The sequence below is a fragment of the Drosophila serrata genome, unplaced genomic scaffold (genome assembly GCF_035046125.1).
Source record: "Drosophila serrata isolate PLE 108 unplaced genomic scaffold, ASM3504612v1 contig_240, whole genome shotgun sequence".
NCBI classification, from domain to species: domain Eukaryota; kingdom Metazoa; phylum Arthropoda; class Insecta; order Diptera; family Drosophilidae; genus Drosophila; species Drosophila serrata.
Genome location: NW_028257138.1, coordinates 10,725,107 through 10,746,617, shown reverse-complemented (window position 1 = coordinate 10,746,617; position 21,511 = coordinate 10,725,107). Strand labels below are relative to the sequence as shown.

General features: G+C 39.4%; 3 protein-coding genes and 1 long non-coding RNA gene across 10 annotated transcripts; 1 reads left to right on the top strand and 3 right to left on the bottom strand.

Annotated features, from left to right (window-relative positions):
- Window positions 1-3,285: 3,285 nt before the first annotated feature.
- Window positions 3,286-3,998, bottom strand: robl37BC (dynein light chain roadblock robl37BC). Its single transcript, XM_020952139.2, has one exon. The coding sequence runs from the start codon at window positions 3,871-3,873 to the stop codon at window positions 3,517-3,519; it is 357 nt and encodes a 118-aa protein (XP_020807798.1). The 5' UTR covers window positions 3,874-3,998; the 3' UTR covers window positions 3,286-3,516.
- Window positions 3,999-5,325: 1,327 nt separating this feature from the next.
- LOC147644059 (uncharacterized) lies at window positions 5,326-5,791 on the bottom strand. Its single transcript, XR_015271274.1, has 3 exons — window positions 5,713-5,791; window positions 5,540-5,646; window positions 5,326-5,482 (listed from the first exon to the last, which is right to left on the bottom strand). It is a non-coding gene; the product is annotated as an uncharacterized LOC147644059 (long non-coding RNA).
- A 1,194-nt stretch (window positions 5,792-6,985) lies between these two features.
- RpL30 (ribosomal protein L30) lies at window positions 6,986-7,925 on the top strand. Of its 2 annotated transcripts, none has more exons than XM_020952108.2 (2): window positions 6,986-7,258; window positions 7,704-7,925. In XM_020952108.2, exons 1-2 carry the CDS (start codon window positions 7,092-7,094, stop codon window positions 7,870-7,872), a joined length of 336 nt encoding a protein of 111 aa, XP_020807767.1. In that variant the 5' UTR covers window positions 6,986-7,091; the 3' UTR covers window positions 7,873-7,925. The 2 variants fall into 2 exon arrangements, with proteins under 2 accessions (XP_020807767.1, XP_086687551.1); XM_086831425.1 differs by having other exon boundaries at window positions 7,070-7,512.
- A 163-nt stretch (window positions 7,926-8,088) lies between these two features.
- LOC110183751 (putative multidrug resistance-associated protein lethal(2)03659) lies at window positions 8,089-13,079 on the bottom strand. Of its 6 annotated transcripts, none has more exons than XM_086831424.1 (7): window positions 12,621-13,079; window positions 12,176-12,430; window positions 11,942-12,095; window positions 10,076-11,880; window positions 8,810-10,019; window positions 8,326-8,742; window positions 8,089-8,243 (listed from the first exon to the last, which is right to left on the bottom strand). In XM_086831424.1, exons 2-7 carry the CDS (start codon window positions 12,295-12,297, stop codon window positions 8,223-8,225), a joined length of 3,729 nt encoding a protein of 1,242 aa, XP_086687550.1. In that variant the 5' UTR covers window positions 12,298-12,430; window positions 12,621-13,079; the 3' UTR covers window positions 8,089-8,222. The 6 variants fall into 6 exon arrangements, with proteins under 6 accessions (XP_086687550.1, XP_086687549.1, XP_020807766.2 ...); XM_086831423.1 differs by having other exon boundaries at window positions 12,498-13,075; XM_020952107.2 differs by having other exon boundaries at window positions 12,596-13,050.
- Between the last annotated feature and the right edge of the window lie 8,432 nt (window positions 13,080-21,511).

Here is a 21,511-nt window from a genome sequence, read left to right as displayed (position 1 = left end):
TTTGGCCATAAGCTGGATTTCGGTGTGGCAGGAGAAGGAGCAGCACAAGGGGGCGGAGGGGAGCAGGACATGGAGCTGGAGAAGGAGTCATCGCCGCAGTCACCGACATCGTTATGCGAATGCCGCCAGCAGGCTTCCGTGCCGTGCCAAACTTTTTTATTTGTCATCCTCATCGTTGGCGGCAACGGAATTTGTCCGGACGACGAAGACGACGGCAAAAGGAAACCTCCGAAGGGGGGAATGGGGCTGGGCGGGTGAGGTCGCTGATGGGCGATAATAAACAGGCCCAGACCGAAGTCCCCCAAGGCACACCCAGTACCCAGTTCCCACTCCCAGATCCTACTTCTCCCCCACTTCAAATCCCGGACAGACGTCGAGCCAAGGCGCAACGGCATGAAAAAGGCGCTGGCTGGCTGGTTGTATGGCTGAAGTGTGTCTCTGGCTCTTGAGAGGCAGCGTCGTCAGGAACAGGCGCTTGTTGATATTGCCACACGGTGTGGCATTAATTGGGGCTACTCCAGTCCGGATAAAGCCATACCTGAAGCCGACCGGCCGGATATGAGAATCAACAAAGCAGAACAAACGCAAAAGCCGCAATGGCTGATGAAATTTTCAAGTTTTCGAAGGCACTAATTCACTCGAAATGCCAGTAGAAAGTGAATTGTATACTTCTATATAAATCTATTATGGGTTTTCAAGATTAAGTTTTCAATTTTCCTTTATTATTATTTCTTGTAACATAAAATTATAGTATCATATATGATCATAGAGTTTCCCCTTATCTATGTATATTCTTCATCTAAATCTATTATGGTTTTAACCAGGATTATAAACGATCTAAAAAGCGAACTTGGATCATTTGAAAAGTAAAAGATCCTTTCTGCTCAGTGCTGCTGAAAAGTAGGCTATATTTTACCAAAGGCATAATATTTTAATTGTCTCTTTACTTTTAGTATTCCTTTTCATATGAAAAATAACTTTAAAAAGTAAATGTTAAAAGTGATTTATTAAATTTATAAATATAGACTACGTAAACTGAAATATGTTAAGAAAATCAAACAGAAAACAATTTTTGAATATACACATTTACCATCTTAAATGGTTTGATTTTAATCCTTTTTATACATCGAAATAAATATTTTAAACTCATTAAATACTTTCATCTACAATTACATCTCTACTTTGGTGACCATCCAGCAATAAACCATCTAATGGACCCCACTGTACGTGTAAGCGGTTTGATTGTCATGGCAATTCGAAAGCATTTGTCGGTCGCTCGCCCCCATCGCACACACACATTTCCGGGGGAGACGAAGAGGGGGCGAAGGTAGACACAGGATTCCAAACCAGCAAACTTTACTCCTGCCAGTTTCCCCCAGTCTTGTCCCTGCCGCTGCTCCTCTGTCCGATGTGCGAGGCTGCGGCAGCAACAGCACGGCAGCAACATCAGCCACTTGCCACATTTGGCTTTCTGCCAGGACCAGACTCCAGGACTCGTGCTGCCAACGTCGGCAGTCATGGGGGGTGTGGGAGGAGGTGGTGGCGGGTGTGGGTGTGGCAACTCCGTGCCAGCAGCAAAAGCAACTAAAAATGCGACGTGCAAGATTATCGTGTCGCTTGTTGGAGTTCCCCCCTGCGTAGTGTCATCCCCATTCTCACCAGAAACTCATACACACACACAGTCGTCGTCTGGCTGTTGTCGGTGCTTCTGTGGCTGCGCCAAGCTCCCCTGCCACTCATGCCAGTCCACTGGCCTGTGCTCAGGGCTCCATGCTCCCTGGTACCCTGCTCCCTGCTCCATGGTCCTGCTCCCTGCTCAATGCTGCCTGGTCCCTGGTCCCTGCTCCCTGCCTCCTTCTCCTGGCATAAAACCCCGCCATCTCCTCTTCGAGAGCGACACCATCAGGCGGCACAACTTACTGGCGCTGACGGAGGCAACTGCTGACTGCTACTTATGGCGCTGATGATGGCACAACGACAACAACAAGGATTTAAGCCAGGGAACCATGGGGACTTAAGGATACTCATTAGTTTTAAAAATGCAAATAAAGTTGCTATAAGTAATATTTTATTAAATTTATTAATATAAAGACTTCAGTTGCAGTTCAGAAGCAGCTTCCTCTTATCAATTATTATTAAAGAAAACATCTGATTTCTTTCGGATAAAATATATTTTCCTAGATCCAAATACATACACAAATTAAAATAAGTTTTTTGTAAACTGAAATATACTACTTCAAACCTTAAAGCTAATATCCCCTCTGCTATCCTGTAAACTCAGCTCAGCCAGAAAGTATGCAGCGTGCGCACGCGAGGATAACGACTCGACTCGACAACAAGCCCGACAGTGTGAGCGTGGGAAGAGACGGCACAGAAGGACGAAAGGCGACGGGAGGGGGGGCCACAGGAGTGGGAGTCACCACCAGGATGTGTCTGTGGGGGTGGGAGGGTGAGCCTGAGCTGTGCGCGACTAATTGGGTGAGAGAATGTGGGTGCTTAAATTGGTTTCGTGCTTTCGCGTGACGCGTGCGGAGGCGTGTAAAGCTTGGCGCGTTCTGGAATGGAGTGGCGGTGCTCCGTGCTCTGGGTGTGGATGTGGCAGTGGGAGTGTTGGACTGAAACACGAGTGTGTGTGTGTGTGTGTGTGTGGGTGAGTGTGTAAGTGTGCAGGCGACAGGCTGCTCTGCGGGTCCTTGTTCCTGCTGTTGGTGTTGTTGCTGGCATGAATGCTTGATGGCGTGACGGCAGCCGGTTGTTGCCAGCAATCGAAACGAACGCAGAAAAAAAAAACCAAGGGGGAAGATGTGTACAATACCTACGGATTTTATAAATACCAGGTCTGGGAAATACCCTTGCGGATCATATTAAATAATTACATGTAATTAGGAAGTGCGCCTTTTTTTGGAAAAGAGGTCTCTAGTTAACTTTAAATAAAACTTACGCCAAGATGTAGTAAATCAATCAGAGTTTTGGGTAAATGGAATTGCTAAAAATAGTTAACTAATATGGGAATAATACTTATTGAGAGGATATATCATTACATGTAACTATTTTTATCTGTAAATATCCTTTAAAATAATAGGTAAACCGTTATATATGAACCTTTAAATATAAATTACTGTAGCAAAATATAATCCTGCTTAATTAACTGAAAGAAAGCTATACTATTGAAAGTCCTTCAACCTACTATTAATTTCAAGAAAACAATGCCAAATCCAAGGATCCCTTTTTCCCAACTTCATGTCAAAATCCACTACTCCTTTGGGTCAGAGTAAACACACACAATTTGCCCCGCTCGGTTGTGGATTTTATTTTGGGCGAGCTTTTGGGTTGCGAATCCTCTGCTCGGTCCACGATTTAAGTTCAGTGCTTGGGATTTGTGAGCTCGTCCGTGCAAGGACTTCTCCGGGGAGCCCTACGCTGGCGCGGCATGTTTATGTCCTTTTTTTTATGCGGCCCGCATGACGTGCTGCACTGCGCACTGCGTTGTACCTCTCCTTTTCTCTCCTTAGCTCCTTATTTCTTAGACATGGACGCTCTCTGTTGCTGGGCGATACTGTTCCGCCGGGACTCGTCAAGCACCTTGTTGTCCTGGATGATGATGATCGTGTGCTGGTTTTCAGTGGCCACCATCACCTCCTGCTTTCGAGTACGCAGCCTCACATAGGTGAGTTGATCCGTTGGCTCCATTTCCTGGACCATGCTGCGTGCCATCGTCACCAGAGGCTGCATCTTGTTGGCATACCTCATGGTGTCCGTGTCGTTCAAGGTAGATCGCACTGGTAACCCTTTTCCGTCGATCAGGATGGCGGCCAGCACGCCCGGGAGTTGGGCCAGTCGATCGAACGTTGCCTGCACAGGATACGATCCCATCTTTGCTGTTGAGAATAAGGTGGAACCAAAAGTGGGAGACAAGGACAAATTTAGAGAAATTAGATTTTAATCCAGTTTGTTGTGGGGCATCTTACTGAGTGCTAATGACATTTTTCGGATAAATGGGACCTACTAGGTCGAAACCCGAATATAATTCTTAGATACCTAATAAGACTTACCTTACCTCAATCCACTAATTAAGACTTTTATCTTCCAGGAAAAAGTGGCTAACCAATCAACCCAGCAGTTCGAACTCTATTTGCAACATCCACTTATTTCTGCACCGCGATTCCGGCGAATCCTTCCCTCGGCTATTGGCAAGGACACGCTGGCCTGTCAGTCACAGTTTGCCTGCCTGGCTGGCAGCAGAAGAGTTTCCGGGGTCCGTGTCAAAGGTTGGACGTTATCCGTGCTGCAGCACGCGTCGCAGGGGAGGACATCGGCGGGTAAAATGGGCGGGGCAGCCAGACGAGGCGCCACCACCCGCAATGCGATGATGGTGATGCGGGGAAGCAATCATTTCTGGCAGCATGCGGCGACGACGACTGGCGACGACAGCGGAATGAGAATCACGTAAATGGCGTTGAATTACAGCCCGACAATCGAAGTGCTGAAGTCCCGAACTGACGAGAGTTCACTCCACTCCAACAACACCCCTAACACCCTCAAAATCCAACACCCATCGGCATACTGCCATCATCCTCCCACCGCACCACTGTGCATCATTTATAAGCCGGGCTAGGCCACAGATTGTCTGGAATCGAGTCGAGTCAAGTGCGCACGCACGCTACGAAGCCGATGATGAGCTCAGGACGAATACTGGCAGAACTTTATGACTGTGGGCCATGTGGGGTGTCACGTGCCGGCCTGCGTCTGACTCTGACTCCAACTAGGCTATGGCTCCGGCTGTGGCTCCGGGCACGGCTGCAGAGCCGGATCTGGGTCCGGACTAACGCTGGCTTCCTCGCCCTTTAGCGTAGTATAATTCATTTGACGCTGTCGACCCCTTCGCCGTGCGGAACTATTTATTCAATAATTCGACGTAAAAGCTTGACAGAACGCTATCCAAGGCCTGCAGGGTTTTTTCCACACACACAAATTCACGAATGCTTTAATACCCAAGCCTAATAAACAATTACAGATGTCTTGAATAAAGTAGTATAAAGTACTGAATTATAACGAACAAATTCAAGGCGGTAAAAAGAAAAGAATGTATTGAAAAATATTAAAAAATATTTTGGGTCTTATTAAAGAGAATTGTTTCCCAGAGTCTTGCATTAATGTTGAAATATTATCATTGATTTAATGATCTAACTAAATAGGAAAGACCCCTAAAAGATTATATTCATAAGATTCGCTCCCTGGTTGCTACTACCACATATATATTATTCTTGATATTAAGAACAAATATTCTATAATTTTCAATAATTTTATTTGGAAACAAATATTAATTTATATAGTTGTCGTAGAGCAATTCCTTAAGCCATTGGGATAAAAAGCGCAACGTTCGATGGTGCATATCAGTTTGTCACCGTTCCACCTGCAATGGCGTTTTCTTGTACGACGTGCCAAACGTTCCTGATCTATATCAGCAGGTGGTGGGCCTACCCTGGTGGTGCACGTTTGTTTGTCATCAATCGAAATGGTACAATTGTGATATACACACTCAAATTTCGTATTAATCCATCGGCACTCGCGTCGACTAGCTTGGTAATCTGGGGTATAGGATTGAGTGGCAGCCAAGACGGTGACCAGACCAGTGAGTAGTACAATCTGTGGGAACCAAAGAAACCTCTTAGTTATTTATTCAATTTATTTTACATTTTATTCGCGACTTACTAGTAACTTCATCATGCTAAGACTAAGCGATCCGACAATCAAAACAAGCTTTATGTTGAAAATTATAGGGAAAATTAAGAGTGATCTTTATGTACATAGCTTCTGTGTTATTGTCAAGCTGAACGTTTTCTTGACGATTTCTTAGAACAATTAATTCAATATTCATTCCAATTAAATATATATATTTTTATAAAAAAATGATTCATTAAGGTTTTATTTTTAGCGAACTCCCTACCCACCAACCATATTTCTTAAAGCAATTTTCCAAAGAGAAGTTGGGTCCACAGAGGTTATTTATTATCAGCAAGCTCTTAATGTATGTTTTCTAGGAATTTATTGCTTACTCTTGCAGAGTATTATATATAATTTTAGTCAGAAATTCAAAACGCAGTGAAGGAGTCGTGTGCGACCCTATAAATCATATATTCTTGATCAGCATCAACAGGCGAGTCAACCTAGCCATATCCGGGCGAAAATAAACATTTTCAATTTCGAAATTAAAAAAAAATATAATGGGTTAAAATCATCGTTAAAATCGTCAAAATTTGACCAAAAAATTAAATTGTTTCATTTTTAAAACCCAGTATTTGTTAGCCTTATAAAAACTAGTACATAAAAACAATCCAGCATTATTGGCTTACTTATAATAGCTAAAAAATTTGGATTTACCCATAAAACGTACATCTAAAAAATAACGATTTATTATACCTAGAACTCACATACTTTAGGTTTGCTACAGGCCGAGAAACTAATAAATTTTAAAAGACATATGTACATACTTCGAATTGCAATAAAAATCGTCATATATAAAGATTATAAAACTTTGATCGATTGCACAATCTAACCCATGATCCTATGCTTGAATTATAAATCCGCATAATTTTTGCAGTTTAATTTTTTTAATTTCGCGCGAAAGTTGTGTAAATTGACGATTATTTATAACTCTCAATGTCACTAGACTATCTGGCAACCTTGTACACGGTGTGCATTATCAGAATTATATATTTTACATGTATTAAACACAGAGCCGATGTAATTTTACTTAATTCATTGTACTTGAGCATTTGACCCTTCTAGTATTTATTTATTTTAAATCTATTTTTGTATAGAAAAAGAAATAAATAGAAAACTTAATTCTCCTTTTCTTCTCCCTTCTTAAATTAAGACATATTTCGATAGTTCAACAAGATTCATAAGGTTTTCCATTTTCCATTTTAAAATAAGTGAGCTGGACTGGTCACACTGCTCACGTGTTTCCGGTTCCCTTTCGGTCTTTTCAATTTTTTCAGCCGTCGAAGGTGGGTGTGTTTTTTGTGCAATCCTCCGACATTACTTAATTAAAGTGTTCGCTTTCGTAGTTACTGCCTAAAGCTATCATCATGGTTGCCCCCAAGAAGCAAAAGAAGGCTCTGGAGAGCACCAACGCCCGTCTCGCGCTGGTGATGAAATCCGGCAAGTACTGCCTGGGCTACAAGCAGACCCTGAAGACCCTGCGCCAGGGCAAGGCCAAACTGGTGCTCATCGCCAGCAACACGCCCGCTTTGAGGTGAGCTCGTTGTGCTACTGAGAAGTAGATTTCCATTGCGCCCAAGATGCCGTTTTTGCTGGAACCATATGGAGTCTTGCTTAAAGCTGACTGAGAAGTATGATTCCCATAAAGAGTTGATGGAAACTATGGAGTAGTACAATCAATCTCGGCCAGCGCAAGCAGCAGCTACCAGGGAGTGTACCTCAGACACGACGCACTCTTTGCTACCTGCACTTCCACATGGTTCCGGCAACGACGATGGATGCTTGGGGGTAAGAACTCGTCGTGCTGTACTGTACGTTGTTAGTGTAGCACGTGTCGTGATGATAATTTGATTCCGAATGCCTTGACGAATCCTTTTTATTACTAGAGACTCTTTCTGATGACACAAATCAAATGACTTATGGTAGCGCTTCAATACTAAAGTCAAATTGCTAACATAATTATTTTTTGTCAATTGCAGGAAGTCTGAGATTGAGTACTACGCCATGTTGGCCAAGACTGAGGTCCAGCACTACAGCGGCACCAACATCGAGCTCGGAACTGCCTGCGGTAAATACTTCCGTGTGTGCACGCTGTCCATTACCGATCCTGGAGATTCGGATATCATCCGCTCGCTGGAGACGGCATAATTTAAACGCCTATTCACAATAAAGCTGTGTTTGACAAGATATTTTTTGAATAATCTGATCTTTTTATTTTTATTGTACTATCAATTTGTATTTTTAAATGGAAAGCCGTATTGGTGCGTCTAGAAATCGCTAGGCTTTAGAATGGATATCAGTACTTCGTGGCATTGAAGTGGGAATTCTAACTGCTAGCCGCACAGACTATATAGAACAGAACAGTTTTAAATTAAACGTTTATTGTCATGCACACAAGTATCATATTCCTAACTTCATTTTAAGTACAATATTTTATATTTTGAACATTGGTCTAGATGATTTCCATATGGTTCTACAATTTTCCAATAATTCCAGTTTTAAATGTCCTTTTTTTGGGCCTGAAATTAGTAAAATTGGTATAAATACATGCATGCACTTGTAAATACTTAAGAATTTTTATTCATTCTTTTTAAAACTTACATCCTGAGCCACTTTTAGCAGATGATCGAAGCTGGCCTTTCCCGTCTGCATGACCATTCCATGGAACACTTTGGTGCTCGACTCCGTCAACAGCTCATACGGCGAACCGAACTCTACAACTCGTCCGGCGTCCATGACCAACACCTTATCGGAGTCCATAATCGTGTGCAGTCGATGGGCTATTGTCAGCACAGTACAATCCTTGAACTTGTTCCGAATAGTGGCCTGGATGAGGCCATCCGTTTGCGGATCTACATTAGCCGTGGCCTCATCCATTACTAGGATGCGATTCTCGCGCAGAATGGCTCGAGCCAAGCAGACCAATTGTCGCTGACCGACGCTGAAGTTGGTTCCGCCCTCGGAAATGCTGCTCTGCAGGCCAGTAGGCAACTCCGAGATCTCCTCCTTGAGGTGAACCTGTAAAAATAATACATATATATAAAATTCACATAAAAAAACCCAGAGGAATTAATCTATACTTTACCTCTTCCAGAGCTTGCCAGAGCTTCTCATCCGGATACTGCTCAAAGGGATCCAAATTGTAGCGCATTGTGCCAGAGAAGAGCACAGGTTCCTGAGGAATAATCGAAATCTTGCTACGCAGATCGTGAAGTCCCATCTCATTGGTGTCCCTCTTGTCAATGATTATTGATCCTTCGTTATATGACAGCCGGAAGAGGGCATTGATCAGTGAGGATTTGCCCGCACCCGTACGTCCCACAATGCCCACTTTCTCTCTGGGATTAATTGTGAAGTTCAGGTCCCTTAGCACGCAATCTGTTTCAGGATCAGGCGCATATCTTAAGCTCAAATCCTTGGCCGTCAGTTGACCTTCTTCTGGCCAACTCTTTGGCGGTTCTTTCTCAGGCGACGAGGTGTAGTCTCCTTCGGACTCCAGGTTCTTGTATTCGAGCACTCGCTCCACCGAAGTCATCGAGTTCTCCAATTCGGCGGACTGACGCATGCCCCATTGTACCATTCCTGTCATTCCCAACGCCTGAGTGATGGCCAATCCAATCTGTCCGGGATTGTTTATCGGTGGATTGAAGAAACTATTTAAGATGACCGAGATCACATAAGCCACGCAGAAGAGATCAAGGTAATATCCAAAAGCCCTGCTGGTAGAGACGAAGGTGTAGTAACCGGAGCTGTGGAGGTCTTGGTAGTTGTCGTATTGCCGGGTCAGCGTCCGCTGGGCGCCCATCGCACGTATTGTCGGCAGTCCGGAAAGAGTGGCACTGAAGTGAGAGTACATAGGCGACCGAGCCACAGCCTCCAAACGCTTCACATCCCGCGAGGTCTTCAAGTAGAAATCACGCCAGTAGTAAAAGGCCAGCACCATGGCGATTGTGTTGAATAGATACCAAGGATTGGTAACGCACAGCACGCATATGATGCCAGTCAGTGTAAGGAAGATCTGGATGCAATCCAGCATCACGGCGGGCAGCACCTCATCGACCTGGCCTAAGTCCATGGCGAACCTGTTGAGGATTCGACCCGAGGGATTAGTGTGGAAGAAGTACAAAGCTGTGCGGGACACGCCCTGGAACATGGTGTTGTGCAACTCGGTGGAGGAGTGCATGGTCATGTTGAAGAACAGCAGAGTGCGCAACAAGGCGCAGATGACCAGCCCCACATTAATGGCAGCGAAGCAGTAAATGTCCACAGATGACGACGACGAGTTGTTTTTAACCCTGCGATAAAAATAATAATTAGATATTGTCTTCCATTAAAGGAATTTAGTACCCACCAATAGGAAAGGAAGTAATCCCCCCCGGAGGCCAGGAGTTGAGTGCCAGCACACAGAAACACCAGCAGGGCAAAGACCACGATGCTGCAGCCGGCGCCAAAATACTTCTTATACATCGCCAAGCCAATTTTACCGCCACTACGGGACTCCTGCACCGGCGCCGAGCTTGACTTCTGCTTCGCATCCTTGTCCACAAGGGTATCCAGCGATGAGGAGCTACCGTCACCGCTGGCATTGCTCTGGGTGCTGCTCTGACGAGAGTAGGTGGGCGACTTCTCTTCCGCTTCGTCGCCACCGCCATTTGCTGTACTTTCTGCCAGCAGCTGGGCAAAGTCCTGGCCGCTCTTCAGCATTTCGTCGTAGGTACCACTGGCCAAGACCTTGCCTTTGTCCATGATTACAATAAGATCGGCATGCTCCAAGAACTGCAACTGGTGGGTCACCAGAACCACCAGCTTATCGGAGAGGAAGCCGCGCATGCATTCATCGAAGAGATGTCGACCAACATGGGTGTCTACGGCGCTAAGCGGATCGTCCAGCAGATAGACATCCGCCTTGCGGTATACAGCTCGAGCCAAGCTTATCCTAGCCCGCTGACCACCGGATAATGAAGCTCCACGTTCGCCCACCACAGTGCTATCGCCTTGCAGTAGTTCCAAGTCGCGCTCCAGGGCGCATCTCTTCAGCACGGTGCGGTAGCGTTGCTTGTCCATGGGCAAACCGAATAGGATATTCTCACGCACTGATGCATTAAAAAGCCAGGGCTCCTGTGAGGCATAGGAGTACCTGCCATGGACATGGACACCTCCAGTTTCGGGCGGCAGTTCTCCTAAAATAGCCTGGACAAGACTGGACTTTCCGGAGCCCACGGGTCCAATCACGGCCACCAGTTGGCCTCGTCTCAGCGTCATACTAATGTTGTCCAGCACGGGCTCGTGCAGCTCCTGACTCCAGCGCGCTCTGAGATCCTTTATATCCACTAGGACATCTGGTACCTTGCCATTTCCAATGGCGTTCACTGTGTGCTTCTCTTTTCCAGACAGCAGATGTTGTTCCTCCTCTGGTTTCTCATCTGTTTCGTAGGAAAGATCCAATATGTTCGCCTCGTCGCGCATCATAAAATTCTTGATACGACGCATGGAGACCAGTAACTCGGCAAACTGGGACATCCCGCTGGGAAAGAACTTGCTCACAGTCCGACGCAGAATGTTGTAGAAAGCGGTGACGCAGAAAGCCCGTTCCGCGGTAAGTTCCCCGCCCATTAGGACGAATCCCAGCAAGCTCACAAAGATGGCTATGCGTCCGAGGGTAATCTCAAAGGACAGCAAAACGCCGCGCAGTAGATTCACCTGCCGTATGGAGCTCATTTCGCTGCGCCGCAGCTGCTGGATTAACCGGCCGAACGGACGCTCCCAAGTGTACATCTTGATCACTTGGATGCCCGATATGATCTCGTTCATCATGCGCACCCGCTGATCCGTTCGCAGAGCCGTTTGCAGACGCAGTTTGGACGTCACTCGACTAAGGTAGGTTTGGAGTGGCAAGTACAGAAGCAGGATGCTGATCCCATAAAAGGAAGCCACTCCGATCTGCTGGTACAGAAAGTAGGCGGCAATCAGAAGCTCAACGGGACCCAACCACAGGAAATGGAAGTGGATCAAGGCGCGATCGAAACGATTCAGGTCGTTGGAGAGCAGGTTCACCCCCTGGCCGGTGGTGGTATCTCCAAGGGAAGTGCGGCTCAGGCGCAGAGCCTTGCGATAAATGGCACTGCTCACCGCCACCCGCATCTTCATGGCCAAGTGCTGAAAACAAAACAATGATTAAATAATGTTTGTGCAACTACTAAGATTATTCAATCCTTACCATCATGCCCATCATATACGGATGCGTGAGAAGGACGCTGGCCAGGATGCATGCTATCAGGAGCACGGCATAGATCTGGGCGGGGTAACTATTGCCATTTCCATTGGCACTAAACTCCGATATCAGCCCAGCCAGAAGAAGCGGCACCGTGGCCCTGTAACGGAATGAAAAATTAATAAATTAATTTATTACAAGTTGTCAGTTTCTTATCGTCTGATAAAATAGAAGACTCACCTAGTGCCCAGCTCCAGGGCGGCGATAATAATTCCAGAGAGCAGGAGCTGCCAGCCAAAGACACGTCCGATGACCCGCAAGACGCTTGGCTCCCGCTTGGTGTCCGCCTTTCGCCGGCACATCGCCACCTCGTCCTCCCAGGCGCGATAGAACTCATCGCCCAGGCTCTCTGCTCGGTGTTCATCCAGGGCATTGTACAGATCCGTGGGCTGGAGTGTTTGCTTGCGGCCCTTGAAGAGTATGGGCAGGGCAAAGCTGGAAAAAGAGAAGTCTTATGTAAATCGATTTCGCAATGGTCAGCAATGTTACTTATGCTACGAACAATATTGTGTCTGATAACAGTTGTCTTCGGATGTCAGTTCTCAACGCGGCAGCTGTCGCTTAAGGTTCTTATAGCATGTGATTGGATGTATTGCGTACCAGAACATTAGCGAGGATAAAATACCTGCCGACTGGCGCGGATTGGGCGGCAGCTTGTTGGCCTGCAACATGGTTATGCAAATGGTCGCGCACTTTCGACGGTTTTCATAAATAATTAAACAAGCGATCGGTGCTTAGCGTATGCTATAGCTTCTGCTGCGGCCTAAGCTCCAATATTTCATCACAATTTCACCACAAGCAAGCACAAATCGATGCCTTGACACGCGTAACTCAATTAGCAGACGCAATTGATCCAGTACAGCATCAGGATTTCACAACGCGATAGAAGCCAAAATAAATCGGAAAACTTTCCGTTCACCAGACACGCAAAAACAAATCACTTGAGCGTCCGCAACGCCCCGCTTTTCCAATCATTCTGGTCGGCGTCGCGAAACGATTCCACTTCATGGCAAGCCAAAGGCCGTCGTAGTCGTAGAGCCCTGAATCAGCTGTTCGACCGGCTGACGCCAATACGGATGTGTATGTGCGACGCGGGCGTTAGATACATACATACATACACATATAACGTTACAACGAGCGCATTAGGGTTGACTTTTTTACTGATAAAATAAGTTGTGTGTTTTGAATGTATTTAATTTATGATATACTATTGCGACAATTTAACTACATTTTTTATTTGAAGAGAATAAAGCTGATTATTGAAATTTAGGATTTCTCCACTTCACATACATATGTATGTATGTTCCACAAGTTTCCAACAGTTGGAGAGTCGATGGGTGCTCAATGCTTTTTATTCAAGGCTTCTAAAACTGTAGGAGAAACGGATAAGATAAGATATCTTGTTATTTCATTGATCTTCATAATTAAGTTTCTAATCGTTATCAGTGATTTTGTTATTTAACGTAAGTAAATACGAAAGATAAGATAGTTTGGAATTTAATAAAAACTAGCATAGGAATTAAAATTAATGCATTTTCGGCTTAGTTATGAAATTTGTATATTTCGATAAGTCATAAAAATATTCATACAAAAATATAATTAATAACGATTAAAAATGGTATTGCACCTTCAATCCGAAGCTTAAAACTAAGTGAAGGAGTCTTTTCCGACCCTATAAATCATATATATTATCGATCAGCATCAAATGGCAAATCTTTCTAGCTATATCTGGCCGAAAAAATTTTTTTTCAGGAAATTCCCATTTTTTGAAGAAAAGGAAAGGGGTTACATCATTAAAATTAGCAAAAATCGGCCAAAAATTAACATTTTAAATGGAGTATGCAGCCTTGTTAACCTGCTAAAAACTAACGTAGGACTGCTTTTCGAATTAAAATTAATGCATTTTTGGCTTAGCTATGAGATTTTTACATTTTGATTTGTCTAAAAAATATTCATATAATAATATATTTAATAACGATTAAAAATGGTATTGCACCTTCAGTCCGAAGCTTAAAACTAAGTGAAGGAGTCAATTTCGACCCTATAAGTCTTAGGCAGTTTTATTTAGCTTGTAAAAATGAACATAAAAACGCTTTCCAAATTAAAATTAATGAATTTTCGGCTTAGTTATGAGATTTTTACATTTCGATAAGTCATAAAAATATTGATACAAAAATATAATTAATAACGATTAAAAATGGTTTTCACCTTCAATCCGAAGCTTAAAACTAAGTGAAGGAGTCATTTCCGACCCTATAAATCATATATATTATTGATCAGCATCAAAGGGCGAATCTTTCTAGCTATATCTGGCGAAAAAATTTTTTTCAGGAAATTTCCATTTTTCGAAAAAAAGGAAAGGGGTTACATCATTAAAATTTGCAAAAATTGGCCAAAAATTAACATTTTAAATGGAGTATGCAGCCTTGTTAACCTGCTAAAAACTAACGTAGGACTGCTTTCCGAATTTAGGAGAAACGGATAAGATAAGATATCTTGTTATTTCATTGATCTTCTTAATTAAGTTTCTAATCGTTATCAGTGATTTTGTTATTTAACGTAAGTAAATACGAAAGATAAGATAGTTTGGAATTTAATAAAAACTAGCATAGGAATTCAAATTAATGCATTTTCGGCTTAGTAATGAGATTTTTACATTTCGATATGTCATAAAAAAAAATTCATATAAAAATATAATTAATAACGATTGAAAATGGTATTGCACCTTCAATCCGAAGCTTAAAACTAAGTGAAGAACTCATTTCCGACCCTATAAATCATATATATTATTGATCAGCATCAAAGGGCGAATCTTTCTAGCTATATCTGGCGAAAAAATTTTTTTCAGGAAATTTCCATTTTTCGAAAAAAAGGAAAGGGGTTACATCATTAAAATTTGCAAAAATCGGCCAAAAATTAACATTTTAAATGGAGTATGCAGCCTTGTTAACCTTCTAAAAACTGACATAGGACTGCTTTCCGAGTTGAAATTAATGCATTTTTGGCTTAGTTATGAGATTTTTACATTTTGATTTGTCCAAAAAATATTCATGTAATAATATAATTAATAACGATTAAAAATGGTATTGCACCTTTAGTCCGAAGCTTAAAACTAAGTAAAGGAGTCAATTTCGACCCTATAAATCTTAGGCAGTTTTATTTAGCTGGTAAAAATGAATATACAAGCGCTTTCCGAATTTAAATTAATGCATTTTTGGCTTAGTTATGAGATTTTTACATTTTGATTTGTCTAAAAAATATTCATATAATAATATGTTTAATAACGATTAAAAATGGTATTGCACCTTCACTCCGAAGCTTAAAACTAAGTGAAGGAGCCATTTCCGAACCTATAAGTCTTAGGCAGTTTTATTTAGCTGGTAAAAATGAACATACAAGCGCTTTTCGAATTAAAATTAATGCATTTTCGGCTTAGTTATGAAATTTGTACATTTCGATAAGTCATAAAAATATTCATACAAAAATATAATTAATAACGATTAAAAATGGTATTGCACCTTAAATCCGAAGCTTAAAACTAAGTGAAGGAGTCATTTCCGACCCTATAAATCATATATATTATTGATCAGCATCAAATGGCAAATCTTTCTAGCTATATCTGGCCGAAAAAATTTTTTTTCAGGAAATTCCCATTTTTTGAAGAAAAGGAAAGGGGTTACATCATTAAAATTAGCAAAAATCGGCCAAAAATTAACATTTTAAATGGAGTATGCAGCCTTGTTAACCTGCTAAAAACTAACGTAGGACTGCTTTCCGAATTTAAATTAATGCATTTTTGGCTTAGTTATGAGATTTTTACATTTTGATTTGTCTAAAAAATATTCATATAATAATATGTTTAATAACGATTAAAAATGGTATTGCACCTTCACTCCGAAGCTTAAAACTAAGTGAAGGAGCCATTGTCGACCCTATAAATCATATATATTATTGATCAGCATCAACAGGCGAATCTTTCTAGCTATATCTGGCCGAAAAAATTTTTGTTCAAGAAATTCTCATTTTTCGAAAAAAAGGAAAGGGGTTACATCATTAAAATTTGCAAAAATCGGCCAAAAATTAACATTTTAAATGGAGTATGCAGCCTTGTTAACCTGCTAAAAACTGACATAGGACTGCTTTCCGAATTGAAATTAATGCATTTTTGGCTTACTTATGAGATTTTTACATTTTGATTTGTCAAAAAAATATTCATGTAATAATATAATTAATAACGATTAAAAATGGTATTGCACCTTTAGTCCGAAGCTTAAAACTAAGTAAAGGAGTCAATTTCGACCCTATAAATCTTAGGCAGTTTTATTTAGCTGGTAAAAATGAATATACAAACGCTTTCCGAATTAAAATTAATGCATTTTTGGCTTAGGTTTAAGATTTTTACATTTCGATATGTCATAAATATATTCATACAAAAATATAATTAATAACGATTAAAAATGGTATTGCACCTTCACTCCGAAGCTTAAAACTAAGTGAAGGAGTCATTTTCGACCCTATAAATCATTTATATTATTGATCAGCATCAACAGGCGAATCTTTCTAGCTATATCTGGCCGAAAAAATTTTTGTTCAAGAAATTCCCATTTTTCGAAAAAAAGGAAAGGGGTTACATCATTAAAATTTGCAAAAATCGGCCAAAAATTAACATTTCAAATGGAGTATGCAGCCTTGTTAACCTGCTAAAAACTGACATAGGACTGCTTTCCGAATTGAAATTAATGCATTTTTGGCTTAGTTATGAGATTTTTACATTTTGATTTGTCCAAAAAATATTCATGTAATAATATAATTAATAACGATTAAAAATGGTATTGCACCTTTAGTCCGAAGCTTAAAACTAAGTAAAGGAGTCAATTTCGACCCTATAAATCTTAGGCAGTTTTATTTAGCTGGTAAAAATGAATATACAAACGCTTTCCGAATTAAAATTAATGCATTTTTGGCTTAGGTTTAAGATTTTTACATTTCGATATGTCATAAATATATTCATACAAAAATATAATTAATAACGATTAAAAATGGTATTGCACCTTCACTCCGAAGCTTAAAACTAAGTGAAGGAGTCATTTTCGACCCTATAAATCATTTATATTATTGATCAGCATCAACAGGCGAATCTTTCTAGCTATATCTGGCCGAAAAAATTTTTGTTCAAGAAATTCCCATTTTTCGAAAAAAAGGAAAGGGGTTACATCATTAAAATTAGCAAAAATCGGCCAAAAATTAACATTTCAAATGGAGTATGCAGCCTTGTTAACCTGCTAAAAACTGACATAGGACTGCTTTCCGAATTGAAATTAATGCATTTTTGGCTTAGTTATGAGATTTTTACATTTTGATTTGTCCAAAAAATATTCATGTAATAATATAATTAATAACGATTAAAAATGGTATTGCACCTTTAGTCCGAAGCTTAAAACTAAGTAAAGGAGTCAATTTCGACCCTATAAATCTTAGGCAGTTTTATTTAGCTGGTAAAAATGAATATACAAGCGCTTTCCGAATTTAAATTAATGCATTTTTGGCTTAGTTATGAGATTTTTACATTTTGATTTGTCTAAAAAATATTCATATAATAATATGTTTAATAACGATTAAAAATGGTATTACACCTTCACTCCGAAGCTTAAAACTAAGTGAAGGAGCCATTTCCGAACCTATAAGTCTTAGGCAGTTTTATTTAGCTGGTAAAAATGAACATACAAGCGCTTTTCGAATTAAAATTAATGCATTTTCGGCTTAGTTATGAAATTTGTACATTTCGATAAGTCATAAAAATATTCATACAAAAATATAATTAATAACGATTAAAAATGGTATTGCACCTTAAATCCGAAGCTTAAAACTAAGTGAAGGAGTCATTTCCGACCCAAGAAATCATATAAATTATTGATCAGCATCAACAGGCGAATCTTTCTAGCTATATCTGGCCGAAAAAATGTTTTTTCAGGAAATTCCCATTTTTTGAAGAAAAGGAAAGGGGTTACATCATTAAAATTAGCAAAAATCGGCCAAAAATTAACATTTTAAATGGAGTATGCAGCCTTGTTAACCTGCTAAAAACTAACGTAGGACTGCTTTCCGAATTTAAATTAATGCATTTTTGGCTTAGTTATGAGATTTTTACATTTTGATTTGTCTAAAAAATATTCATATAATAATATGTTTAATAACGATTAAAAATGGTATTGCACCTTCACTCCGAAGCTTAAAACTAAGTGAAGGAGCCATTGTCGACCCTATAAATCATATATATTATTGATCAGCATCAACAGGCGAATCTTTCTAGCTATATCTGGCCGAAAAAATTTTTGTTCAAGAAATTCCCATTTTTCGAAAAAAAGGAAAGGGGTTACATCATTAAAATTTGCAAAAATCGGCCAAAAATTAACATTTTAAATGGAGTATGCAGCCTTGTTAACCTGCTAAAAACTGACATAGGACTGCTTTCCGAATTGAAATTAATGCATTTTTGGCTTAGTTATGAGATTTTTACATTTTGATTTGTCCAAAAAATATTCATGTAATAATATAATTAATAACGATTAAAAATGGTATTGCACCTTTAGTCCGAAGCTTAAAACTAAGTAAAGGAGTCAATTTCGACCCTATAAATCTTAGGCAGTTTTATTTAGCTGGTAAAAATGAATATACAAGCGCTTTCCGAATTTAAATTAATGCATTTTTGGCTTAGTTATGAGATTTTTACATTTTGATTTGTCTAAAAAATATTCATATAATAATATGTTTAATAACGATTAAAAATGGTATTGCACCTTCACTCCGAAGCTTAAAACTAAGTGAAGGAGCCATTTCCGAACCTATAAGTCTTAGGCAGTTTTATTTAGCTGGTAAAAATGAACATACAAGCGCTTTTCGAATTAAAATTAATGCATTTTCGGCTTAGTTATGAAATTTGTACATTTCGATAAGTCATAAAAATATTCATACAAAAATATAATTAATAACGATTAAAAATGGTATTGCACCTTAAATCCGAAGCTTAAAACTAAGTGAAGGAGTCATTTCCGACCCAAGAAATCATATAAATTATTGATCAGCATCAACAGGCGAATCTTTCTAGCTATATCTGGCCGAAAAAATTTTTGTTCAAGAAATTCCCATTTTTCGAAAAAAAGGAAAGGGGTTACATCATTAAAATTTGCAAAAATCGGCCAAAAATTAACATTTTAAATGGAGTATGCAGCCTTGTTAACCTGCTAAAAACTGACATAGGACTGCTTTCCGAATTGAAATTAATGCATTTTTGGCTTAGTTATGAGATTTTTACATTTTGATTTGTCCAAAAAATATTCATATAATAATATGTTTAATAACGATTAAAAATGGTATTGCACCTTCACTCCGAAGCTTAAAACTAAGTGAAGGAGCCATTTCCGAACCTATAAGTCTTAGGCAGTTTTATTTAGCTGGTAAAAATGAACATACAAGCGCTTTTCGAATTAAAATTAATGCATTTTCGGCTTAGTTATGAAATTTGTACATTTCGATAAGTCATAAAAATATTCATACAAAAATATAATTAATAACGATTAAAAATGGTATTGCACCTTCACTCCGAAGCTTAAAACTAAGTGAAGGAGCCATTGTCGACCCTATAAATCATATATATTATTGATCAGCATCAACAGGCGAATCTTTCTAGCTATATCTGGCCGAAAAAATTTTTGTTCAAGAAATTCCCATTTTTCGAAAAAAAGGAAAGGGGTTACATCATTAAAATTTGCAAAAATCGGCCAAAAATTAACATTTCAAATGGAGTATGCAGCCTTGTTAACCTGCTAAAAACTGACATAGGACTGCTTTCCGAATTGAAATTAATGCATTTTTGGCTTAGTTATGAGATTTTTACATTTTGATTTGTCCAAAAAATATTCATGTAATAATATAATTAATAACGATTAAAAATGGTATTGCACCTTTAGTCCGAAGCTTAAAACTAAGTAAAGGAGTCAATTTCGACCCTATAAATCTTAGGCAGTTTTATTTAGCTGGTAAAAATGAATATACAAGCGCTTTCCGAATTTAAATTAATGCATTTTTGGCTTAGTTATGAGATTTTTACATTTTGATTTGTCTAAAAAATATTCATATAATAATATGTTTAATAACGATTAAAAATGGTATTACACCTTCACTCCGAAGCTTAAAACTAAGTGAAGGAGCCATTTCCGAACCTATAAGTCTTAGGCAGTTTTATTTAGCTGGTAAAAATGAACATACAAGCGCTTTTCGAATTAAAATTAATGCATTTTCGGCTTAGTTATGAAATTTGTACATTTCGATAAGTCATAAAAATATTCATACAAAAATATAATTAATAACGATTAAAAATGGTATTGCACCTTAAATCCGAAGCTTAAAACTAAGTGAAGGAGTCATTTCCGACCCAAGAAATCATATAAATTATTGATCAGCATCAACAGGCGAATCTTTCTAGCTATATCTGGCCGAAAAAATGTTTTTTCAGGAAATTCCCATTTTTTGAAGAAAAGGAAAGGGGTTACATCATTAAAATTAGCAAAAATCGGCCAAAAATTAACATTTTAAATGGAGTATGCAGCCTTGTTAACCTGCTAAAAACTAACGTAGGACTGCTTTCCGAATTTAAATTAATGCATTTTTGGCTTAGTTATGAGATTTTTACATTTTGATTTGTCTAAAAAATATTCATATAATAATATGTTTAATAACGATTAAAAATGGTATTGCACCTTCACTCCGAAGCTTAAAACTAAGTGAAGGAGCCATTGTCGACCCTATAAATCATATATATTATTGATCAGCATCAACAGGCGAATCTTTCTAGCTATATCTGGCCGAAAAAATTTTTGTTCAAGAAATTCCCATTTTTCGAAAAAAAGGAAAGGGGTTACATCATTAAAATTTGCAAAAATCGGCCAAAAATTAACATTTCAAATGGAGTATGCAGCCTTGTTAACCTGCTAAAAACTGACATAGGACTGCTTTCCGAATTGAAATTAATGCATTTTTGGCTTAGTTATGAGATTTTTACATTTTGATTTGTCCAAAAAATATTCATGTAATAATATAATTAATAACGATTAAAAATGGTATTGCACCTTTAGTCCGAAGCTTAAAACTAAGTAAAGGAGTCAATTTCGACCCTATAAATCTTAGGCAGTTTTATTTAGCTGGTAAAAATGAATATACAAGCGCTTTCCGAATTTAAATTAATGCATTTTTGGCTTAGTTATGAGATTTTTACATTTTGATTTGTCTAAAAAATATTCATATAATAATATGTTTAATAACGATTAAAAATGGTATTGCACCTTCACTCCGAAGCTTAAAACTAAGTGAAGGAGCCATTTCCGAACCTATAAGTCTTAGGCAGTTTTATTTAGCTGGTAAAAATGAACATACAAGCGCTTTTCGAATTAAAATTAATGCATTTTCGGCTTAGTTATGAAATTTGTACATTTCGATAAGTCATAAAAATATTCATACAAA